General features: G+C 44.3%; 4 protein-coding genes across 8 annotated transcripts; 3 read left to right on the top strand and 1 right to left on the bottom strand.

Annotated features, from left to right (window-relative positions):
• Nucleotides 1–266: 266 nt before the first annotated feature.
• nkiras2 (NFKB inhibitor interacting Ras-like 2) lies at nt 267–4,080 on the bottom strand. 3 transcript variants are annotated; one of them, XM_056407308.1, is made up of 4 exons: nt 3,994–4,080; nt 3,459–3,584; nt 1,971–2,212; nt 267–1,606 (listed from the first exon to the last, which is right to left on the bottom strand). In XM_056407308.1, the coding sequence occupies exons 2-4, from the start codon at nt 3,550–3,552 to the stop codon at nt 1,364–1,366; spliced, it is 579 nt and encodes a 192-aa protein (XP_056263283.1). In that variant the 5' UTR covers nt 3,553–3,584; nt 3,994–4,080; the 3' UTR covers nt 267–1,363. The 3 variants fall into 3 exon arrangements, with proteins under 3 accessions (XP_056263283.1, XP_056263284.1, XP_056263285.1); XM_056407309.1 differs by lacking the exon at nt 3,994–4,080 and adding an exon at nt 3,907–3,953; XM_056407310.1 differs by lacking the exon at nt 3,994–4,080 and adding an exon at nt 3,911–3,933.
• Nucleotides 4,023–10,585, top strand: dnajc7 (DnaJ (Hsp40) homolog, subfamily C, member 7). 3 transcript variants are annotated; one of them, XM_056407304.1, is made up of 14 exons: nt 4,023–4,169; nt 5,530–5,618; nt 5,753–5,877; nt 6,528–6,641; nt 6,962–7,036; nt 7,136–7,254; nt 7,335–7,488; nt 7,573–7,737; nt 8,131–8,222; nt 8,371–8,444; nt 8,548–8,694; nt 8,794–8,946; nt 9,126–9,188; nt 9,324–10,585. In XM_056407304.1, the coding sequence occupies exons 1-14, from the start codon at nt 4,096–4,098 to the stop codon at nt 9,359–9,361; spliced, it is 1,482 nt and encodes a 493-aa protein (XP_056263279.1). In that variant the 5' UTR covers nt 4,023–4,095; the 3' UTR covers nt 9,362–10,585. The 3 variants fall into 3 exon arrangements, with proteins under 3 accessions (XP_056263279.1, XP_056263280.1, XP_056263281.1); XM_056407305.1 differs by having other exon boundaries at nt 4,045–4,169; nt 8,137–8,222; XM_056407306.1 differs by lacking the exon at nt 4,023–4,169 and having other exon boundaries at nt 5,529–5,618; nt 5,726–5,877.
• A 327-nt stretch (nt 10,586–10,912) lies between these two features.
• odad4 (outer dynein arm docking complex subunit 4) lies at nt 10,913–14,543 on the top strand. Its single transcript, XM_056407707.1, has 11 exons — nt 10,913–11,043; nt 11,937–12,068; nt 12,208–12,358; nt 12,457–12,515; nt 12,711–12,861; nt 13,023–13,250; nt 13,329–13,536; nt 13,616–13,702; nt 13,877–14,073; nt 14,216–14,316; nt 14,410–14,543. Exons 1-11 carry the CDS (start codon nt 10,918–10,920, stop codon nt 14,443–14,445), a joined length of 1,476 nt encoding a protein of 491 aa, XP_056263682.1. The 5' UTR covers nt 10,913–10,917; the 3' UTR covers nt 14,446–14,543.
• Nucleotides 14,544–16,244: 1,701 nt separating this feature from the next.
• cnp (2',3'-cyclic nucleotide 3' phosphodiesterase) lies at nt 16,245–20,728 on the top strand. The gene is made up of 4 exons (XM_056406878.1): nt 16,245–16,318; nt 17,306–18,898; nt 19,003–19,130; nt 19,294–20,728. Exons 2-4 carry the CDS (start codon nt 17,344–17,346, stop codon nt 19,747–19,749), a joined length of 2,139 nt encoding a protein of 712 aa, XP_056262853.1. The 5' UTR covers nt 16,245–16,318; nt 17,306–17,343; the 3' UTR covers nt 19,750–20,728.
• Nucleotides 20,729–21,259: the final 531 nt, after the last annotated feature.

Below are 21,259 nucleotides of genomic sequence, written 5' to 3'. Positions count from 1 at the left end.
CTTTAAACAAAATTTCCATGACCAAACATTTTGTGAAATATCGGTGTATACATAGGAAAGTGAGAACATTTAGTATTCTCAATATTTTTTTATGTAGCACACAGTATATACTGCGTAAATCAACATGAATATAAGGATTACTTTTCAATTACTTTTCCAGGCCTGGAAATAAACATTTTAAAATGCCATGACTTTTCCAGGTGTTCCATGACCGTACGAACCCTGCAATTCCCACGATGTATCTAATAACCAAGCACCACCACAAGTTCTGGGTAGGCAAAGCAAAAATCTTTAATTTGTTTACAAAACATGCAAACAAATATCAAGTGAACACATTGTCTAGATATTAATAGATAAAAGCGTGATAATCACAAAATGTAACCTCCATGTACACAGTGTTGAGAGCCTGAGGCACGGACACACGGATAAAGACTATATCGATGAACTTTGGTGACAATGTCACGGCATTAGACTACATGGAGCGCTCTAATGTCTTTCATGTGTCACGACCAGAAACAATACCTGAGCCTTCAGAACCCTCTCATCTCAACAGTTTGATCTCATTTGATCTCTAAAGCCTGTACAGAAGGCAATATGTGGTAAGGAATGTCAATCATTCACTGTACAGTGAATCTCAGCAAAGAACAAATATAATGTAACACATCTCCAGATCACAGGTACATCATCAATAATGTAGCAATAAAATACCTTCACCCATCACATTTTTTACAACATCTTCAGCATTAGTGTGATGCAAAATGAACGTAACATGAGTAACTGCTGCTACTTCTGATTTAATCTGTGTGTACGTGTTGCGTACATGTAAATAAAACAGTAGCCCGTGTGTACGTGAGCTCGTTCCTCATGTGCCCACACAGTGAACACCATGAGTCTCAGAGATAGAGAAACGCAGGAATATTCAGGGATGAACTGAGAGAAAAGTGTGTGAGTAGTTTGAGAACTACGTCGTGTCGGTTACAGCTATACTTGTAAAGAATGTGGATGAGTAGTTTAACCATCATCCAAACCAATACAATAGGAATGACAAACAAAAGCACATTGCATCCTTCAATTTCTTCGCTGATAAAAGATCAGAATGTTTACTCATTTAGAATTAAAGTCGTATGTATTTCACCAAAATATCAAATATGGATCCTATACCAATACCAGCAGTACTCACTGTACATAAATATCCATAAAATTAGACTTTTTCTCATCATCGATCCATCACTTACCCCAAATCAACTCTTAGAACTGTAATCCTTCAAAATATCCAAATAGTTTTTTGTGAAACTAAGTTCCCCTTAATACACCTCTTGTCCCTTTTTCCTCCCTCTTGAACGTGACAACAGTGTTTGGTGGTTCAGCTGTCTGTAGACCCGCTGCCCTTATTCTTATTGCGACTGAGAGGGAAAGTGGACTTGCTCTGTGGCTGAGTCATTTTGCTGGCCAGGTAGACAAAGGGTTCGATCAGCGTGCGCCGGTCCACCACCGACACCTCCCACAGACGCACCTTCTCATTCTTGGCCCAGTTCTGAGCCATATTAGAGTCAACTCTCCTCTCCTCCTGCTTGTCCAGCTTGTTCCCCAGCACAACAATGGTCACCTGCGGATCAGGACCATCAGGTTAGCTTCACGGCAGCGTAATCTCTCGCTCTGCTCACATCGGCTGCACAATTAACAATGGCAATTACTGTGGCAGGTTGTCTGTTGAATACCATTCAAACGAATCATTTATGGATCTCATTCCAATAATTGGAATTAGAATTGAAGAAAACTACGGATCTATTCATTTCCATTGCGCTGCTCGGGAAACATAAATATAAAGCGGACCATTAACAATGTTTACATAGTCAAGTTTGAAGACTTGTCTGTTGTACGTTCTCCAGATTGGTGTCCTCTAAATTAACTCTTTATTTAAGTAGCATTACATTAATCTGTCTAAGCATATGAATGTTTTGGGTCTTCACCTCTTTCTTATCTCTGTGGCGGTCGATGTCCTTCTTGAGGGCCTCCATCCGCTTAAAGGACTCTTTACTGTCAACGCTGTAGACGAGAACAAAGCCATCTGCAAAAGTGTAGTAGTGTCGAGGAAACTCCATCCCATCCCGGAGCCCGCGGGTGTCATAGAAGCGAACCTGCTCTCGAGTGCCACGGTCAGTTTCTATGGAGCCGATGTAGATATCCTCCAGGGTCTCCATGGGCTCTGAACCTAACGGTGGACAAACAAAGACAAGCACATATGTAATGTTAAACTAACTGCAATATACTTTATATGACTTGGTGTCAATAGAGGAAAACATATGCAGGAAATATGTTCAACATTACATTAGTCTTGGGCTGGGGATACAACCTGCAGTAATTTTTAGGGAACCTAAATCTAATTTGGCTGCGAGCATGTCAGAAAGAGTTAATGCCAATAAATTAATGTACTTCCAAGAAAACTTTAGCAACTGTTTAAAAGTAAGATGTATAATGCTGATCGACAAAACTCAAAAAGACCGCGTCATGATACTTTATTCTTCTCGGGTCTTATCACAAGCTCAATGTCATACATTGAGTTAGGTATGCAATCAGCTCTCTTCATAATAAGTTCTGGCTTCTCATACAAGTGCCTCTCTGGTTATGCCTTCATGAGCAAGTTGACAATGTTTATTAAATTACATAAGCTGTCATTCAAATAATATAATATGCTTGTTAATGTGCTATTTCCAAATAATTACAGAGTGCATGTAATATTAAATGACATTAAATGCACCAGTATACCAGCAAGAATGTATGTCAATCAAACGTAATAGTCCAATCCGAATCAGAAGTGCATTGTCAAGCATGTTATTACCTTCGCATTGAAAATGCGGAAGGTTATGTTTTGATCGCCGTGTATTTATTTATTTATTTATTTGTATGCGTGTTATTCGTAGAACTCAAAAAGTATTGAACCGAATCGCATGACATTTGGTGGGATGATTGGTTATTATCCGGGGACCATTTGATTAGATTTTGGGATCAATCGGGTCAAAGGTCAAGGTCATGGAAAGGTCAACATCTTTTTTTTATACCATAGCACGATACATTTTTGTCCAATTGGCATGCAACTAATGCCAACATGTTCATAATTCAATGCCCAATCTTGTGATATGCGAAGGTATGCGCTCTACCGAGTGCCCATTCAAGTTTATATTGCCTTGGCGTCTGGTGCTTGCAGTAAACATGGCAAGAAGAGATAGAAGTCCTACAAGTGTCGCAAAGGTCAAACACAGAAAACAGTATAGAACCAATTACGATATAAATATGTAATTCAGTAAAAAGTACTGTCACAAAAACATACTGTGTATAATATAAATGTGTATTAACAGTAATAACACAGATAATGTACCGTGCATCAAAGACAGGTAAGAAGTCTTATATGAACTAATACATGTAACATCGCATTTCTAGAAGACAACGGGTAGTTATACCTGCAACATGGTTAGCATACAGTAGTTGTTCCAACACTGCCGTTTTGCCGACTGCAGCCTGGCCACACACAACCACCTTGCAGCTTTTGCCCATGACTCTCGAGTCAGATCACGTTAATCTGTTTTCTGGAGGAGATACAGATGGGAAACTGTCACAAGATCTTTATTACACGTTACGTTATGTTACGTTATGTCATTACATAGCAATAGCATAGCATCGCACTATGCGCGTTTGGGGTAACAGCATTGCAAACATGTATTATGTTATACATAATGAATAACATACATAGAATAAAGCTAGAAAGCATCCACAACATATCACGTAACGTTAGTCATAATGATATAATAAGCTAGCGTTAGCTATTAAGAACTAGCTTAGCATTAGCTTTCTGTTGGAGACAGAGACAAGACAACATGTACCAAGTAGCCAATGTGATCTGAAACTGACCAACCCGAGTAAAACGTGTGTATGTGTTGATATAAGCTGCCAGCAGCTAGACATGTAACCTTTAATAGCCACGAGAAGAGGTCTTACTTGCAAGTAAACTCCTCTTCCAACCCGAGCTGTCTACTTCCTGTTTACAGTGTTACGTCACGCCTGCAGTGAGAGGCCCCGCCCCTCTGCAATCACGGCAAAATGGCGTCGGGGAGCTGTGATTCTGTGAACATGGACCCTGACATGGAACTGCTCTGTGACGAAGAATTAGAAAGGTAAATCAAATCAAGGCTGCGGTGTCATCGGCAGAAATACAACGGTAGCGATGCGTCTTCGTCAAACGTTTAATCTGACGTCCTCCATGTGTTGCATTTCTTCGCACTGTAAACGCTAGCGAGCGCACGGAGCTCCATTCTGCCCAGGATAGATAGCTCGGCGGTTCTCTCTTCGCTAGCTCCTGCGCTGGGTTTCTGGGTAACAGACAGGAGCTGTAATGTCTATGAATCGTCCGTTACCTGCCAATAATATAGCTTTCACGTCATTACCATTTCCCCAGTAAAATACGATCTGGGTAACTAGTTAGTTGACGCCATTCAATGACTGCGTGGTGTTACATGACAGACTTCCAAATAAAGTAACGGCAGTGGCCCAAGGCATGGTGTCATGTATTCCTGGCTCGGCTTCACTAAATAGTTACGTGTGACATTATCGTAGGCACTTCCGCCTGGCTTGTTTGGCTCTTTCTATGTTTAGAGAAGCAAGTTCCCTGATGCCCTGCCAGTCATATTCCTGGTCGTGCTCCATGTACACACGAGTATGAATGCGATGCTTCCACTTTACTGTCTCGCTGTTTAAAGGGGCAGTGTGCACGATCTGGCCTCGTGCTCCGAACCAATAGGGGGCAGCATTTCACCTCCATGGGCCCTTTTCAGAGAGAAGCAGGTCTAGCAAACCCTGTGACCCAGAGGTCATTCCAAATGATCTTTTGACTCGTTTTCATCAAAACAGCTTCAATGTGTTTTGATGAATTAGTGTAATATATTAATATAGTCTCTGCTTGCATTCCTCTGATTTCATGTGTTTTTATTTCCCATCCTTAATGTTTCTGAGGAAATGTAATAGGGTGAACACACATGTTTGTCCTCTTTGTTTACATTTCTTTCACTTTTACATGCTTCCATTGGTGACTGCATATTTAACGTCATTGCAAGGCATTGTGGGTTATTCCCTTTGGGCAAAGTCTGCATCTAATGCTGATTTATGGAAAATGTTTATATAGGGCTTTAAAATGTCTGCCAAAGAGCCCTGACACACCTGACGATTTGACACAGGGGATCGAACTCACGCTGACCTGAGTGGCAACTAGGATTGGGCCAAAACAGCTGATCAGAGATCATTAAATTGACTAGGCAGAGCTGCCATTTGAATACAGTGATCATAGAGATGTTAATTAATTTATATGCAGACTGTGCCCATTTGTCTTTCAAAAAAATGCCAGAGAAATACAAATATAAAGAGGTTTATTCAGGGTGCTCCTTAATTCATCGTTTACCAGAGTTGCGGCCATAACTACACCCACCTGAGTCATTTATGATATTTGCCTTGTTTTTTGTCTTTCTGCCTACTTGTACACAGGGAAGCGGAGGGCTTCAAAGAGCAAGGCAATGCCTTTTATATCAAGAAGGATTATGCAGAGGCATTCAATTATTACACCAAGGCCATTGGTAATTATCCCAAAATAATTTTAGTCGGTCCTCTTGTTAGTCGATAGGATTGTTTATTTCCTGTTTGGACAAGAAATGAAAGTTTGAATTCTGTCTGTCCTTGATAGGATGTCAATAACTTGTTTGTTATACAGACATGTGTCCGAAGAATGCAAGTTACTATGGAAACCGGGCAGCCACGCTAATGATGTTGTATCGGTACAGAGAGGCTTTAGAGGATTCCCAGCAAGCAGTACGACTAGATAACGACTTCATGAAGGTAGATTGTGGGAAACAAACCATTTCTAGATTTAATTATGAGAATGCATCAAAGAGACTATCTACTCTTGTAATGTCTGACGTTGTTGAACATTTTATCGTCTGCAATATGCAATTATTTGTTCCTATTTGTTTTGCTTTCACTTTCCCTCAGCCTACTAGTATTATTGCCTTGCTAATTAATTATAATATTTTCCATCATGCTGTGGACAATGCCTAGAGAAGGGGCATGCTGTGTGTGTTTCATTTAGCCATAATATGTGTTAAGAAAAAGCATTTTCTTCATAATTGAGAACAAATAACTTGGAAGGTTGTTTTGGAAAGGCCACAGAATCGTTTTTTAAATTTTTTATCTTGGAGTGTAGTTGTTAACTACATCACAAAGTCACGTGCCTGTTCTAATGGAGGCATGACCAGTTTTATGCATGTGTACATTTGTTTGGAGAGCGAAGTGGCTCCTCTACATAAGCTGTAGCCCTATGGCTACAGCACATCCCTATAGTAGTTCAGTGGGTAACTAGCATGATGTGGCTGGAGGGTTAAACGGTTTGAGCTAGTCATGGTTTAGTTTGTGGTACACTGCTGCTTTCAACCAGGTAATGAAGGGACGCCGTCACGTCAGTAAGTGAACTGTAAGCCTTTCACCCACAGGGCCATCTGCGGGAGGGCAAATGCCACCTGTCTCTTGGCAACGCTATGGCGTCAAGCCGCTGTTTCCAGAGGGTTCTGGAGCTGGAACCTGACAACAGCCCGGCCCAGCAGGAGGTGAGTCGGCCTCAGTTTGACAGAACAAGATGTGACGACTTGGACATGATTATCCACTTCATCGGCTACGCTAGTGCAAATAAAGTGGGGTACATTTTCATACGGTAGCGGTTTAAGAGATCAACTCGACTTACTGTTGATTCTCAATGACAAAGCTAGGAGGAAAGTTTTAGGTTGTTCACAAAAGTGCTGCAGCTTCCGTTGACCTAGTTTTACTCGCACTAAGCAAAGGCACAAAAGAGACGTTGGCAGCTGTGAAGCTACTCATCTACTACGAGTCTTTGAAATTGTCCCTGAACAGCACACATTTCACTTTTCAGCTGAAGAATGCAGAATCAATCCTTGAATATGAGAGAATGGCAGAGATTGGATTTGAGAAGAGAGACTTCAGGATGGTAAGCTGCACAGTGGTTGATATTTTATTTTGACAGTATGTCGCCAGCAACAGACACGTCAAGCAGCACAGACTTCAGGTGGGCTTTGTTTGTCTCCAGGTGGTGTTCTGCATGGACCGGGCCTTGGAGGCTGCCGCCGCCTGTCACCGGTTCAAGATACTGAAGGCCGAGTGCTTGGCCTTGCTGGGACGCTACCCTGAGGCGCAGTCTGTAGCCAGGTAAGACACCATCATTGAAAATAAATGTTGCGATGTCTGCTTTCACCCAATATTGATCTTCATCCTTTGTTCCTGTTTAGTGATATTCTGCGGATGGATCCCACTCATGCAGATGCGCTGTACGTGCGTGGTCTTTGTCTGTATTATGAGGACTGCATTGACAAGGCGGTGCAGTTCTTTGTCCGGGCCCTGCGCATGGCCCCGGACCACGACAAGGCCCGGCTCGCATGCAGAGTGAGACGATCTTAAAAAGCTTCTCTGGGCTACCACAAGAGCATTGTCCATCAGACTTACAATATATATATATTGTCTCTCCAGGATGCCAAAGCACTAAAAGCCAAAAAGGAGGAAGGGAACAAGGCCTTCAAGGAGGGAAACTTTGAGGCGGCCCATGAGCTGTACTCTGCCGCACTCACAATAGACCCCAACAACATCAAGACGAATGCCAAGCTGTACTGTAATAGGGCCACTGTCGGTTCTAAGGTGAGGAGCATGCGCAGGAGAGACGCCAACAAGTCGTCGTGGCCGGTCAACTGTAAAATTAATGTTCGCTTACTTGTGTGTTGCTCAGTGAGTATTCAAGCACGGACACTTGTATTCATTACATGAATAAGTTAGATCAGTAAAGATGACTAGTTGGACGAAGGACAGGAACACAAACAAAACATATGAGTTCATCTTGATAGAGGTAGATGAATTGGGCATTAGTCAATATATTGGCATGCAAGTCTTACACCGCTCATTCAGTTATTCGTAGGTCGAGTTCTCATTCTGTCCCTCTGATGTGTTTTGGTGTTTTTGGCCACATGATGGAGAACTAGGCGACTACTCTGTCGCCGCCTCTCGTGGTTACAGTGTTTTCTTCTTCTTTGAAAGCTGAAGAAACTAGAGCAGGCTGTTGACGACTGCACGAGGGCCATTAAACTGGATGAGACCTACATCAAGGCCTATTTACGGAGAGCACAGTGGTACGTCCCAGGCTTTCTGACTTGGTTGTTAACGGAGACGGGACGTCCCGTTTGTCGGTTTCATCCGACCCGCGCAAAGCGGAGAACCTGATCTGCACCTCTTTGTATGTTTTATCGTCCAAACCGACTTGTTCACACTGTGCCGCAGCTACATGGACACGGAGCAGTACGAGGAGGCCGTGCGGGATTACGAGAAGGTCTACCAGACGGAGAAGACCAAAGGTGAGAGTCCGACTCCTCCGTTGTGGCTGAGCCGACGCGGCGTTCAGCCCAGATTCATCCTCCTTGTTCTGCGTCGTGGTGTCCTGTCTCTTTCCTCCTCCAGAACACAAGCACCTTCTGAAACACGCCCAGCTGGAGTTGAAGAAGAGCAAGCGGACAGATTTCTACAAAGTGCTCGGGGTGAATAAGAACGCCACGGAAGATGAAATCAAGAAAGCTTACCGCAAACGGGCGCTCCTTCATCACCCAGGTGCTCGACTTAACGGAACATTTCTATTTTCTATACTTCTTTATTGTGCAATTCAACATAATACTACATTCAGTTTCCCCCTCCCCTCCCTCCCGTCAGATCGTCACAGCGGAGCTACTCCTGAGCTGCAGAAGGAGGAGGAGAAGAAGTTCAAGGAGGTGGGCGAGGCTTTCAGCGTGCTTTCGGACCCAAAGAAGAAGTCTCGCTATGACACCGGTCAGGACCTGGAGGATGAGGGCAGGAATATGGGAGGTCAGCACCTGGGCAACCCTGGGGGGGGGGGGGGAGTGGGGGGGGAGGGGGGTCTCAAGAGTGAACAGAATAAAGTACAAGTCAGAGTTAATGAACCACTCTTCTATCATAAAACGGCAGAATCTGTCTGGAAAGGTTTGCGTTGATCTCGAGTCTTACTTGAATTTTGTCTCCACCAGATTTTGATGCCAACAACATTTTCAAGGCCTTCTTTGGGGGCCCAGCCGGCTTTAATTTTGACGGTAATTTCTGTATTGTGTGTATGTATACAGAGCACTTTGAGAAATTAAGATTTTTCAACTGTACAACATTTGCTATGACGTTCCCATTTTTAAACACACCAGTTATTCATTTGACTCATTTGTCGTTTGTTTCAGCATCTGGACCGGGGAATTTCTTCTTCCAGTTTGGTTAATCGGAGGATTCGTCTCCCTAAACGGTTACTACGTCAGGACTTTTCAACAACGTCGACCCCCGACCCACCATCCATATTTAATGACTGATTGTCAGTCAGATTACTGTCTATGCCATTGACTGAATGAACCCTATGACCACATGCAACTAATGTTTTAACGCCCGTATAGCGAGGACTCCCAAGACGGCACAGAGTTAAATTGGTGTTACTGGTTTTGGATTTGGTTTTCTTCCTTTACAGAATGAAACCAACTTCAAAGTCAGTAATGGCTACCCATGGCTTTTAGGGATCCGTGCAGGAAGCTGGAGATGCAACTGAGCATTGAGCAAGCTATTATCCGCCTTGTCTTCACTTGCTGCTGAGGGCGCTTTCTCTGCATGAAACTTACGAACTTGCTTAATGATTTCTGAAGAAATTCCCTTCGCGAGTGGCACCTTCCCCGTTTGAAGAATGTGTCGGACAGTCGGCTGCTACGAATCCACACAAGACTGCCTCCTCGTCATCAGCCAAAAGAAGCACTTGAGCATTTATTTTATTAATTTTTTTTACTCTCAGCTGGAGGCCGGAGCCTCGAGCTCCACTCACACTCCAGCTGAAGCACATTAGAAAGATGGCAGCTGCGCTGGCTTCGTTTCAGGCATCGCCCCCCCCCCTCCCTCTCTCGATGTCACAAGTTTGATGTTGCCGTTCACAGATTGCTGCATTGTACATTTTACTGGAGTGTAAAGTGTTGATTTGTGATGATGGTTATTTTTTTCATTCTTTTTCTTTTCTTTTGAGATGTATATTTATTGTAAATTTGCTGTTTGATAGAGAACCGCCTGTGTACGATGAGGACACCTTTATTTTATTTAAATGTTTGAGAGAGACATTGATGTTTAACATCCTTGGACACAAATTCAGGAAGATCATTGTTTTTGCTTGGTCTGCATGAAATAGATTATGCTTTGTGTGTGTGTTCTTTGACTGTGATGCAAGCTGTCTCATTTAACTCGATGCAACAACAAAAAACGAACGAAGAAGATGAATTTGTGGTCGAGGGCGATATGGTCATGTTCGGTTTACTTCCCGATGTGTGGCGTTGGTGGACTTCACGAAGAAAAGAAATGTGTTTTCATCTTTGCTCTCATTGTTATTGCCCTTATGGATAAACCATCCTCTCATTATCCTTGAAAAGTACCAGCCATGTCAATAAAAGTGGTTTCCCCTGGGTTTCCCCCTAAATTGTGTCTTTTGTTATTGTCATAGTATTCGATTAAAAAACATCTTATATAAATATTTGTGTTACACTTTGGATTTCTCGCTACAGAAACTAAAAACTCTAATTTAAGTTTGACTTTAATGTTTCTCTATGAATAATAGTTGATCATATTAAAATCAAATGTGCTACATTAAAACCGACAAATGCAGAGCTGTGTTCTGCGTGTCGGCCAGAAGATGGCGCTGTTTTCTCACTTTAAGTCTGTGTGTTAGTGGTGGTTGCTAGGAGACGCGTTTAAGTTGGACACCAAAGTGAAATCATCTGTCGGCGTTGTGACCCCAAAGCTTTCCTATAAATGTCCGACACAGAGGAAGACCACGATGGGCAAAAGACGAAGGCCGTGTTCTCCACGCTGGTGGCCGACGGGGACTGGCTGTACATGAAGGGCGAGTACAAGAAGGCTCTGAGCAGCTACACGGCGGTACGTTGTTGTACGTTAGCTACGTTAGCTACGTTATTAACGTGACTCAGCTTTGCGTATCGTCTTGGTGGCGGAGCATTTGGGGAAATCAATATTCAGAATCATATTTATTAGTCAACTAGCGTGCACATCGACATAATTTGACTTAATATACACTAAAATATACACAACAGCCAACTTAAACAAAGTTAAACAAATGAAGTTACAGAAAAATGCTGATTTTTTTAAACTTATCATCTATAGGCCTACTGGGTTGCCCAATGATCAGAGGTGTTGGACGAATTTTAGTAAAACTACCTCAGAAATCACAGGAAAGAATATTCTACAGGATCCTAAAATGTGGCTGTACATTGAAATGTAATAACTCGGCTAAGCACCTGCAGCATGGCTGGGGAAACTATTTTCTAGTGAATATGAAATCTTACTTTTCTCATAAAAAATGCACCGGATCCTTAAAATAACATCCATCTGTAGTTCAAAGAAGATCTTCTCCAGTGCAAAGGAAAACCCACAATGTTTAGGGAGATTCATGGAGGCTTCATCGAGGCCTCACCTCAACTCAGAGAAATACTTCCATCTGGATGGATCTAGATCTTATGTTTTACACATAAACCCGCCTGTACATTATTTATTATTAATGTTTTTATGCTTTAATAATAAGTGCAATGAACCAATCCATTAGGGGTTTGGTGAAGGTTGCTTCTCTTTTTGTGTATCACTGTTTTAGTTTTTCTAGAGTGTGCATTAAACTGTCTTTCTCTTTCTTCCTTTGTGTGGTTGTCTGTGTGTTATGTTTTAGTGCATGACTGATTGTTCCTCAGAGTGACGGCATGTGGACAGGAACTGTTCTTTTAAAATCACGCCTGGATGACTCGCGTTTGCTCTTTGTTTAGGCCCTGACTGTAAAGCCTGATGACAAGACTTGCTGCGTGGGCCGATCCAAATGTTACCTGAAGCTCGGCCAATCGGAAAGCGCTTTAAAGGATGCAGAGGCTTCACTCAAAAAGGACAAGTCATTTTTCGAGGTAATCTACAGGTTACAGAAATGTTAATATGAAAAAGCTGAGAAAACATGTCGTCTTTTTTGTACGAAACAACAGCCCTCAAGTCAGCACCTTATTTAGGACTGTATATGAGTTAATTTATTTTCTCCTGTGTGTTTAGGGAGTGTACCAGAAGGCGGAGGCCTTGTACTACATGGGTGAATTTGAATTTGCTCTGGTGTTATACCACCGAGGACACAAACTACGTCCTCAAATACAGGGGTTCAGACTGGGCATCCAGAAAGCTCAAGAGGCTATCGAAAAATCATTAAGTAAGTTATTATTTTGGAATTTACACTTAATTATAGTTTAGAAATATATGAAAACCCTCCTCACACCTAAAACCATGTTCCTCTCTGGTATCTTCTAGGTCCTTCCTCTGTAAAACTGAAGATTAAAGGAGACTTGTCATTGCTCCTAAAAGATGAGGTGAGTCTTTAATAACCATTTAAAAGGAAAGGTTGGCGGTAAAGCTCTAGAAGTATATATGTACACATACAAACAGTTACCTTGTTCAAGAGAGTTTAGGAGTTAAAGCAAAGATTGTAACGTTATTTGTAAGTTCAACCATGGCCTCCCTTTCTTGTGCACCATATTATGTTTCTGAATGGCCGACGGGTAAAGAGGGCACAGCCAATCGCTGCCATCCAGCATCTGACCACGAAGAAACAACCACAGACCCAAAAGATCCCCAAGAGTGAGAAGACCACCAAGCAACTGCTGGGAGAGTTTTACACTGACAAGAAATATCTAGAAACCCTGCTGAAAGATGAAGGTACTGTTTTATGGTTTTAATTCTCTTCATCATTCCTTCACTGGTGGATTTACGCTGGAAATGTTTAAATGTTACTCATCCAGTTTATTTGAACCCACCCACTGGGATGTTGTTTTTTCCCCTCACTTTTAAAAGACTAACATTTTCCCACCGATCTGCAGATTTGGTGAAAGGAAAGACTAAAGGAGGGGAACAACTGCATGACGTCATTCAGGGCTGCCTCGCATACCTCGACTCATGCACCGAGTTCTGGACCGAGGAGACGCCGAGCGGCTCGCGGGGGGGCAAAGGGCGTAAGCTGCGGCAGGAAGACGGTGGCAAGCCCCGCCGCGGAGCGCCCTCTGAACCGGCTCAGTTTCTGCTGAAGAGCCTGGAGGACATCGACGCAGGTGAGGCGGGCCTCTGGCTGAACCCGCTTTCCCCTCCTAGCCGGGGGGATGCTCACTGTGACGTGTTTGTCGTACTAGAGTTGACGTCCGGAAATGCAGAAGGTAGTCTGAAGAAGGCCGAGGACGTGATGAAGATAGTGCGGGGCTGGTCGGAGAAAGAGGTGCCCAATCGGAAAGAAGTGTTGGGCAGCCTGCACAGCTGTATTGGGAACGCCTTCATCGACTTGGGAGACACGGACCGAGCTTTAGAGCATCATCGAAAAGACTTGGAGTTGGCTGAGCAGTGGTGAGAATGAGAAGACGTGACACAGTCGTAGTGGATGTGTTCGACAACAGGAGATCACATCTTATTTTTCTCTCAACAGTGAACTCCCGGATGCGATGTCCAGGGCTCTGGACAACATCGGGCGGGTTTATGCTCAAGCCGGACAGTTCACACAGGCCATTGAGTTGTCAGTGTCCACTTAAAAGCAGATTATCTTGTGTCATTTATGATATGGCTGTACATTGCAAAACACCCGTTTTAATATTAGTCACACCTTTTCCTCTGGTCAGGTCATGGTGTGACCGCTGCAGGTTGGTTTCTTGATATTTCATCTTCTCTTCACTGTATGTTTTCACGTCAGCTGGGAGAAGAAGATCCCTCTGGCCCGCGGTGGTTTGGAGAAGACCTGGTTGTTTCACGAGATCGGGTGGTGTTACCTCGAGCTCAATCTCTACGAAGAAGCCAGAGACTACGGCGTGCGGTCAGTCGCTGCGGCCGAGGAAATTGCTGACGAGAAATGGCAGATTAATGCCAACGTGTTGGTGGCTCAGTCAGAATGTAATTATTAATCCTTATGTTTACAAATCCAGTGACTGTGACATGTCGGCTTATTCGCTAGGTATTTATTTTTCGGAACCATTTAGATGTAAGGTGGTGATGTCATTCTACAAAAGAGTCCTTTCCTTCTGTTTCCTCTCAGTGAAACTAGGACACGTTGAGTCCTCCGTCTCCCACTTCGAGAGGGCCTTGACCCAGGCCGCGCTGCAAGATGACGACTCCGCCAGGAACGTCATTCAGAAGGTCGCCTTTCTGTCGGCATGCGCTTCCCTTCCCCATCTGATCAGTTATAGTTTAAGATGTCTGTGTCGCTGATGCTCATCATTCTGCTTTCAGGCCCTCGATGAGGCAAAGCAGCAGCTCCCACAGTGACGACGTCATCAGTCGAGATTTATCTTGCTCCAAAGTGCGAATTGAGAAAAAGACCTTCAGAAGAACACGCTCCTCAAATGAAAGTAGAACGAAATGAGACCAATAAAACTTATCTCCCACACTGATGAATGGGACCCAGTATCTGCATATGGTCTCGAGCTTTTCATTAGTAGCTTTGCAAAGGTCAAAGTATAAACAGTCCAAACATTAACAAGGCCCTGGATCATACTGTGAAGATGTAGCATTGGTCACATTCAAGGAAGTGAATTATGCAATGGTATACTGTTCTCTGAAAATATATATATATATGTTTTTCGGGATGTGTTTCAAAGTTCAATATCTGGCCTGCAGCATTTTTTCAGCGTTGCTGATATTTTCAATTGCAGTCCAAAACTATATAAGAGACTGAATTGTCAGACTTCTAGGAAAAATTGAAACATTTATTCTCGAGAAAATGCGTCACTTGGTTAATTAAAAAAAATAGAGAGCATCTTCTCACACTCTTTGATTTGCACACTGCAACCCGCCAACAATGAAGTCCTTTTGCCTTTTGATAACTTAAAAACAGAACTGTACTGGCTGCATGGGACTTTCCAATGTAACTTATCTTTATTACATCGGTCACCAGGCTCACAGGGTTTAATTTATATACAGATGATTGCTTCCTGCAGGGTTTACACTAATATCATTGTATGGCTTCACAGACAGTCAAATAAAAGCCATTGCCTCTTCACCAGAATGTCTAGATGGAGCCTGTGTGGTCTGGGCCCTAAATATTCTCATGAGTCAGTGACCTGGGGTACCCACTGTGTCCTGTTACCGAACTTTGAGGAGAGACTCAAATTCTAGCTCTGCATTTCGATGGCACCTCTAAACGTTTGATCATGTAACTATACTGAAGACTTTGTTAATCATTAGGAAACGTTCACGGATATATTGCTGTGAAGTAGGACCTTCTAATATTGTAAAAAATGGGAAGAAAACATATAGAACGTAAAATCGTTCTATATGTTTAGCGCAGATGTACATTCAATTCAATTAAATTCAGTTTATTTTGTATAGCCCATCATCACAAATTACAAATTAGCCTCAGAGGGCTTTACAATCTGTACACATAGACATCCCTGACTTTTGACCTCACATCGGATCAGGAAAAACTCCCAAGAAATGGAAGAAAACCCTTTCACGGGGAAAAAAGGGAAGAAACCTTCAGGAGAGCAACAGAGGAGGATCCCTCTCTCCGGATGGACAGGTGCAATAGATGTCATGTGACCAGAAGGAATCATTACAGAGTTAAAACACATTCTATGAATATGACAGTGTATGAATAGTTGGTAGTAGGCATGGACCACGATCCAGACCTCCATGACCCATTAGGCAGATGGATCATGTGCATCATCCTATACAAACAAATACACATATATAATAAAAACAAAAGGAACAAAAAAACATATGAAATGAATACATAAAATAAAAAGGTTAAGGAGTTTATTAATTGTAAACAAAGAGGTGGTGGACATGTTTTATTTTCTCTGAAATGGTGAAAATATTGCTTTGTCAAGCCATTGCATTGTGTATTGATTCTTTATTCTATCTATTTCCTTTTTTTTTCAAGCGAAATTGCTATGCTCTTTTTATTTTATTTCTCAAAAAAATCACTTCAAATCACTGTTATTTTTTTGCACCCCCCCCTTCTTCCGGTCCACAGGGGCGTGTCTATGGCCCCGCCCAGTTGCGCGTTCCCGTATATTTCCGTTTTCCTTCGCTAAGAGAGAAGCGGGTGCATGTGCGTGCCGAGCTTCGCCTTGTCATTGTATCCGGAGAGAAGCGCGTGGTCAGCGGCTCCAGCGACGGCTCCACTGCAGCGGACCTGGTAAGCCGGCGGTTTAAACTCTTCATGGTCTTTGGGTCTAACAGCAGAAACAACTTTATCTTGTTTTAGACGCCAGGAGAAAAAAACATCCATGTATTTTAAACGTGGCGCTGTAGGGGGGTGTAGCCACACGGACCGCCTGCCGGGCTAAATGGTTTTTGTCTGGCGTGCTAAGCAGCGTGAGGTGCACGCGCTCCCCACCGCGCCGCTCGTGCAGCGTCAACTAGCTAATGGAAACGAGGCTTCTCTGTTTAAAACCTTGTAAGCTCACGTGGAAGCTATCTTTAAACACGCGGGGGGTCAAAATAATATTAAAATAATGTTCTTTATCAATTAACTTTGCTTTGAACAAAACCGAATTTAATGATGATTCACCGTGTGCTGCCACTGTGCGTCACCCTGCGTGTAACGCACTGTGAGCGTTATAGCGGCAGAAGTTTGATGAGACGCGAAGTGCTTCACGCTTTTAGTTTCGTTTACTGGCCGGAAAACACACCCGTGTTGCTGAGTGGTGTTCTCGAGAAGCTTCCTCTTCATGTCCAAAAACCTTCAACGCACTGCCGAGGTTGCGATACAGAGGATTCACGAGCACCCGCACCCCCCCTCCTCCTCCTTCACACACACCTTTTTGTGTCTGTCTGCTGAATGCAAGGTTTTTAAAATCATATTTTGTAGTCTTGCATTTACTGCTTTTTTTGTTTTTGTGGAAATTATGATGCCTATAACTGCAGAGGGCCGAACATAAAGGGACACGGTGACTAGAAGTATGATCTGGTTTGCAGGTCCTCCTCCGTGCCTGTCTCTTTAATCGTGGACATTGGGTAACTCCCTGTTTGAGACATAATGACCGCAGTCGTTTATAGAACTTTATTTCGGCCTCTTGGAGAACCCACTCTTTCGAAATTAAATGAAGTTGCTGAAGCTTGTGTCTTAAGATTCCAGTCGCCATAGCTCTAAATGGACCACTTCTCTCTTTTTGTTTTTAAGGTACATGGTGGTGTGTGAAGTCAGACTTTAAGCCAGACATGGACATGGAACAGAGAGCTGAAGAGGTTTTGGACTCGCCGAAGGCCACAATGGAAACGGAGGTTGTGTCAAAGGTGGAGATGCCGGAGGAGGACACGGAGCCTGAGAAGCCAGCAGCTGCCGGGGAAGAGGCCGAGCAGCTGGCAGTGAATGTTCCCGATACAGAGGTCCCAAAGCAGCAGGAAACGGAAGAGTCGATCGTCACGCTGTCTGAGGAAATGAACGAAATGGAGATTGAGGACGTCTTGCCCGGAGAAAAAGCTGACGTGGAGTCGGTGCCCGTTGCGGTGGCGCCAACAGATTCGGACAAGTCATCTGAAAAGATCTCTGACCCAGCTGCGGCGTTGGACGCAGAACCGGAAAAAATGCCACCCGGCCAAGAGGAGAACGGGTCAGAACAAGTGGGAACTGAGACAGACTTGCAGACTGCGATGGATACCGGGGCAGATGAAGTTTCCACAGAGGTGGTGGCGGAAAAAGATGTCGTGGAAGAGGAAAAACCAGCAGAGACGGTAGTGTTGGCGGCCGAGGCTGCAAAGCCGACTGAGGTCCTGGAAGTAGAAAAACCAGCAGAGACGTTGCCGTTCTCCGTGGCAGAAAAAGGTGTCGTGGCAGAGCCGACAGTGGAAGAGGAAAAACCAGCAGAGACGGTAGTGTTGGCGGCCGAGGCTGCAAAGCCGACTGAGACCGTGGCAGAAAAAGATGCCGTGGAAGTAGAAAAACCAGTAGAGACGGTAGTGTTGTCGGTCTCCGTGGCAGAAAAGGGTGTCGCGGCAGAGCCGACAGTGGAGGTGGAAGAAGAAAAACCAGCAGAGACGGTCGTGTTGGCCGCCGAGGCTGCAAAGCCGATTGAGACCGTGACTTTAAAGGAGGAGGCAACAACCACTGAAAGTGTGGAACTTGCAAAGGACGAGAAGGAAGCTGAGCTCCACAAGGAAGAGGACGCCGCCCCTGCATCCGGCTCCCTGTCCTTCGCCCTCCTGGAACGGGAGCAGACCAAAGACGCCCTGCGGACGTCTCGTACCCTCGTTGTCCTCAAAGGCCTTCCGGGAAGCGGTAAAAGCTTCTTGGCACGCGCCATAGCCGACGCCTACAAAGGCCACTGCTCCGTCTTCTGTGCCGACGACCACGGCGTGAAGCCGGAGGATCCGGAATCCTCCGTGGAAGGGTACCGGGCTCTGGATGAGGCGGTGGTGGCCTGCTGCGGCGCCGGCGCGGCGTCCTCTGCGCTGATGGTGGTGGACGACACGAACCACACCCAGGACCGACTGGCCCGCTTGGGGGAGATCGCCATGCGGCACGGCCTCGTCGTGGTCTTCTTGGAGCCGCTTACGGAATGGAGCCGAGATCCAGCACGGCTCCGCGAGAAGAACACGCGTGGCCTGGAGGAGGCCCAGCTGGAAGCCATGAAGGCGTCGCTTGAGGAGATGTCCATCCCGCTTTACTTTGGCTGGTTCCTTCTCTCCTCCATCCAGGACAAGGTCCGGTGCACGTCGATGGACTTCCTGAAAACGCTGGACACCTTGAAGGCCTTCAAGAAACACTTGATTGATTGTGAGTATTTACGGTTTCATTTAATGCAAAAGTCTTTAGGCAGGTTCATATTTTCCAATCTTTGGTGTGACCAGGATGTCGCTAATCTTGCGTTGTGATTGCAGTCACTGGGAAAGCCGAGAAGGAGGTGGATTTGGAGCAGTACTTCCACGCTACGGGAACCCTCCATTGCACGACACAATTCTGTGACTTCGGCAAAGTGAAGGGTTCAAAGGAGTATGCAAACAACCCAGTAAGAAACTTATTTAATAGTTCTTCTTAAAGATAATTTTTTGGTTTTGTAGTAAATAATTGGATAAATATAAATCGGGTGTTTGTAAACGTGTTAATTTATTTTAATTCTATCCATTGTTCACTCGTCCATCTTGTGATGTTTCTAATGTTCCACTCTCCAGGCGGTGAAGGAGTCCTACGGTTCTGCATCCGAGCTGTCGCTCAGCGCCCTCTTTGTGACTCCTCGCACCGTTGGTGCCAGAGTGTCTCTCTCCCAGGAGCAGCTTGTGCTGTGGCCAGCTGATGCCGAGAAGGAGGCGGAGGAGGGGTCTGCCTCCCTGCCTCTGGGAACCCAAGCCCACATCACTCTGGGGTGTGCCGAGGGCGTGGCACCTGTTCAGACGGGCCTGGATTTGCTCCAAATCCTGGCCCTGCAGCAGGAAGGCCAGCAGGGGGAGCTCATCGAGGAGATGGAGCTCGGCTCGCTGACCTACTACGGCGAGGGAAGGTGGCTGCTCGCTCTCCGAGAGCCCATCTGCACCACGGCCATTTTCTCCGACTTCTACGGGCCCAAGGAGCTCGAGCCGACCAAAAAAGAACCGGAGAAGAAGAAGAAGCACAAGTGCGCCATCATGTAAAGGGCAGATGCGGAGATGTGTGTCCAGGATGACCGGTGACTTGGGCTTCATCTGTGCACGGTTCAGGGTTCAGTCATGGCCACCCTAAATCTACAAGCTGTGTGCCTTTTTTTCCTTCTTCTTCTTTTACCGTTTTGCACCACAACCCAAGATGCCTTGAACAACGTTAAGTATCTTGTTTCACGTATCGGTGCCAGAGTTGCAGTCCCTGGCTGTTTGCTGAGGCGTTAGCTGCAGTTTTAGAAGTTAGTTTGGCCTCGTCCTGTCGTTCCACGCTTCTGAAACTTGGAGTTCCTCCTCTTCAGGAGTCATTATCTGTCAGTATTCAGTTGTGAATTACTAGGTACTTTCATTGCATGCATCACAAGTAAAAAAAACAACATTTGTCGCATACATGACATTCAAATAGCATTTTAAACGTAGCATATTCATTCAATTAAGCATAGTAACAAATGTCTGCCCTGCTATAAGTACCAACTTCAACGTAATGCGTTTAGTGTTTCCTTTGGCTTAGTTGTAAGTGAAGGAAATAGCTGGCATGTCTGTATAAGTGTCTATGTGTGTGCACTGTCTATGAAGTAGTTATTGCAATAGCTTATGGGCCAAGTTATCTATTTGATTAAGTGTATTAGAATGACTGTCATTCATAGAGGTCCTTCCTTGTAACATGTTTGCACTGTGCATAGTTTAAAAGGGAGAATGCTGATGACTTTGTCATGTCTTTCTGCAGCTTGCACTTAATACTTCTTAAACGCTGTGAACCCAACTTCATGTTTTGCAACCTTTTCTACTTCGCAAGACTGCACCATCGATCCCTTTTTTATTCTCTGAACGGCACTTCATGTATTGCATTTGGATTTGTATCCCCCTGTGACTGTAATTTGTAAAGGGCAATTCCAACTTTGTGTAGCGTTTATGAATCACTATTTTTGCACTTGTTTTGTACACTTAATAAAAAAGAACGTGCTTTGCTCCAGTACTGCAGTCTGCTGTGTTCAGTTTTTCTAAAGCAGTTCGCTGTGTTCCATGCAGGCTGTAGTGGAGTGTGTACACCAGCAGAGGGCGCTCATCCTCTAGTGCAGTGCGTGGACCTACAGACGTCACTGTGACGTATGCATTGCATCTCCATTGGCCTCCAGCACATTGTGGAAGAATTGGCTTCAACAGGAATAAATACCTCTGAACTATTGAAATACTCTTTTTTTCTTAACATTGTATTGCACAATTTATCTGATCTCTCATCTGTTGGGCTTGCATAATTGACAGTTACAGATCAGACTATTACAAAATATAATATGCATTTAGCGGGGTTGGAGTTCACCAACAGGTTAAAGATCTGAATCTACAAAGTAACTCCATGTATACAAATCCAATTATAAATCAGAAACTGCCATTACAAACATGTTGTCATCATGCCCTAAACGACACACAATATAATGCGATTTCTACTAATTAACATACTTAAAACAATGTATACTACAAATGCTAATTAAATGAGGGGATGACGTTG

Source organism: Pseudoliparis swirei, chromosome 23 (genome assembly GCF_029220125.1).
Source record: "Pseudoliparis swirei isolate HS2019 ecotype Mariana Trench chromosome 23, NWPU_hadal_v1, whole genome shotgun sequence".
Lineage (NCBI taxonomy): Eukaryota > Metazoa > Chordata > Actinopteri > Perciformes > Liparidae > Pseudoliparis > Pseudoliparis swirei.
Note: the sequence above shows the minus strand (reverse complement) of the source record. Positions and strands in the feature narration are given on the sequence as shown.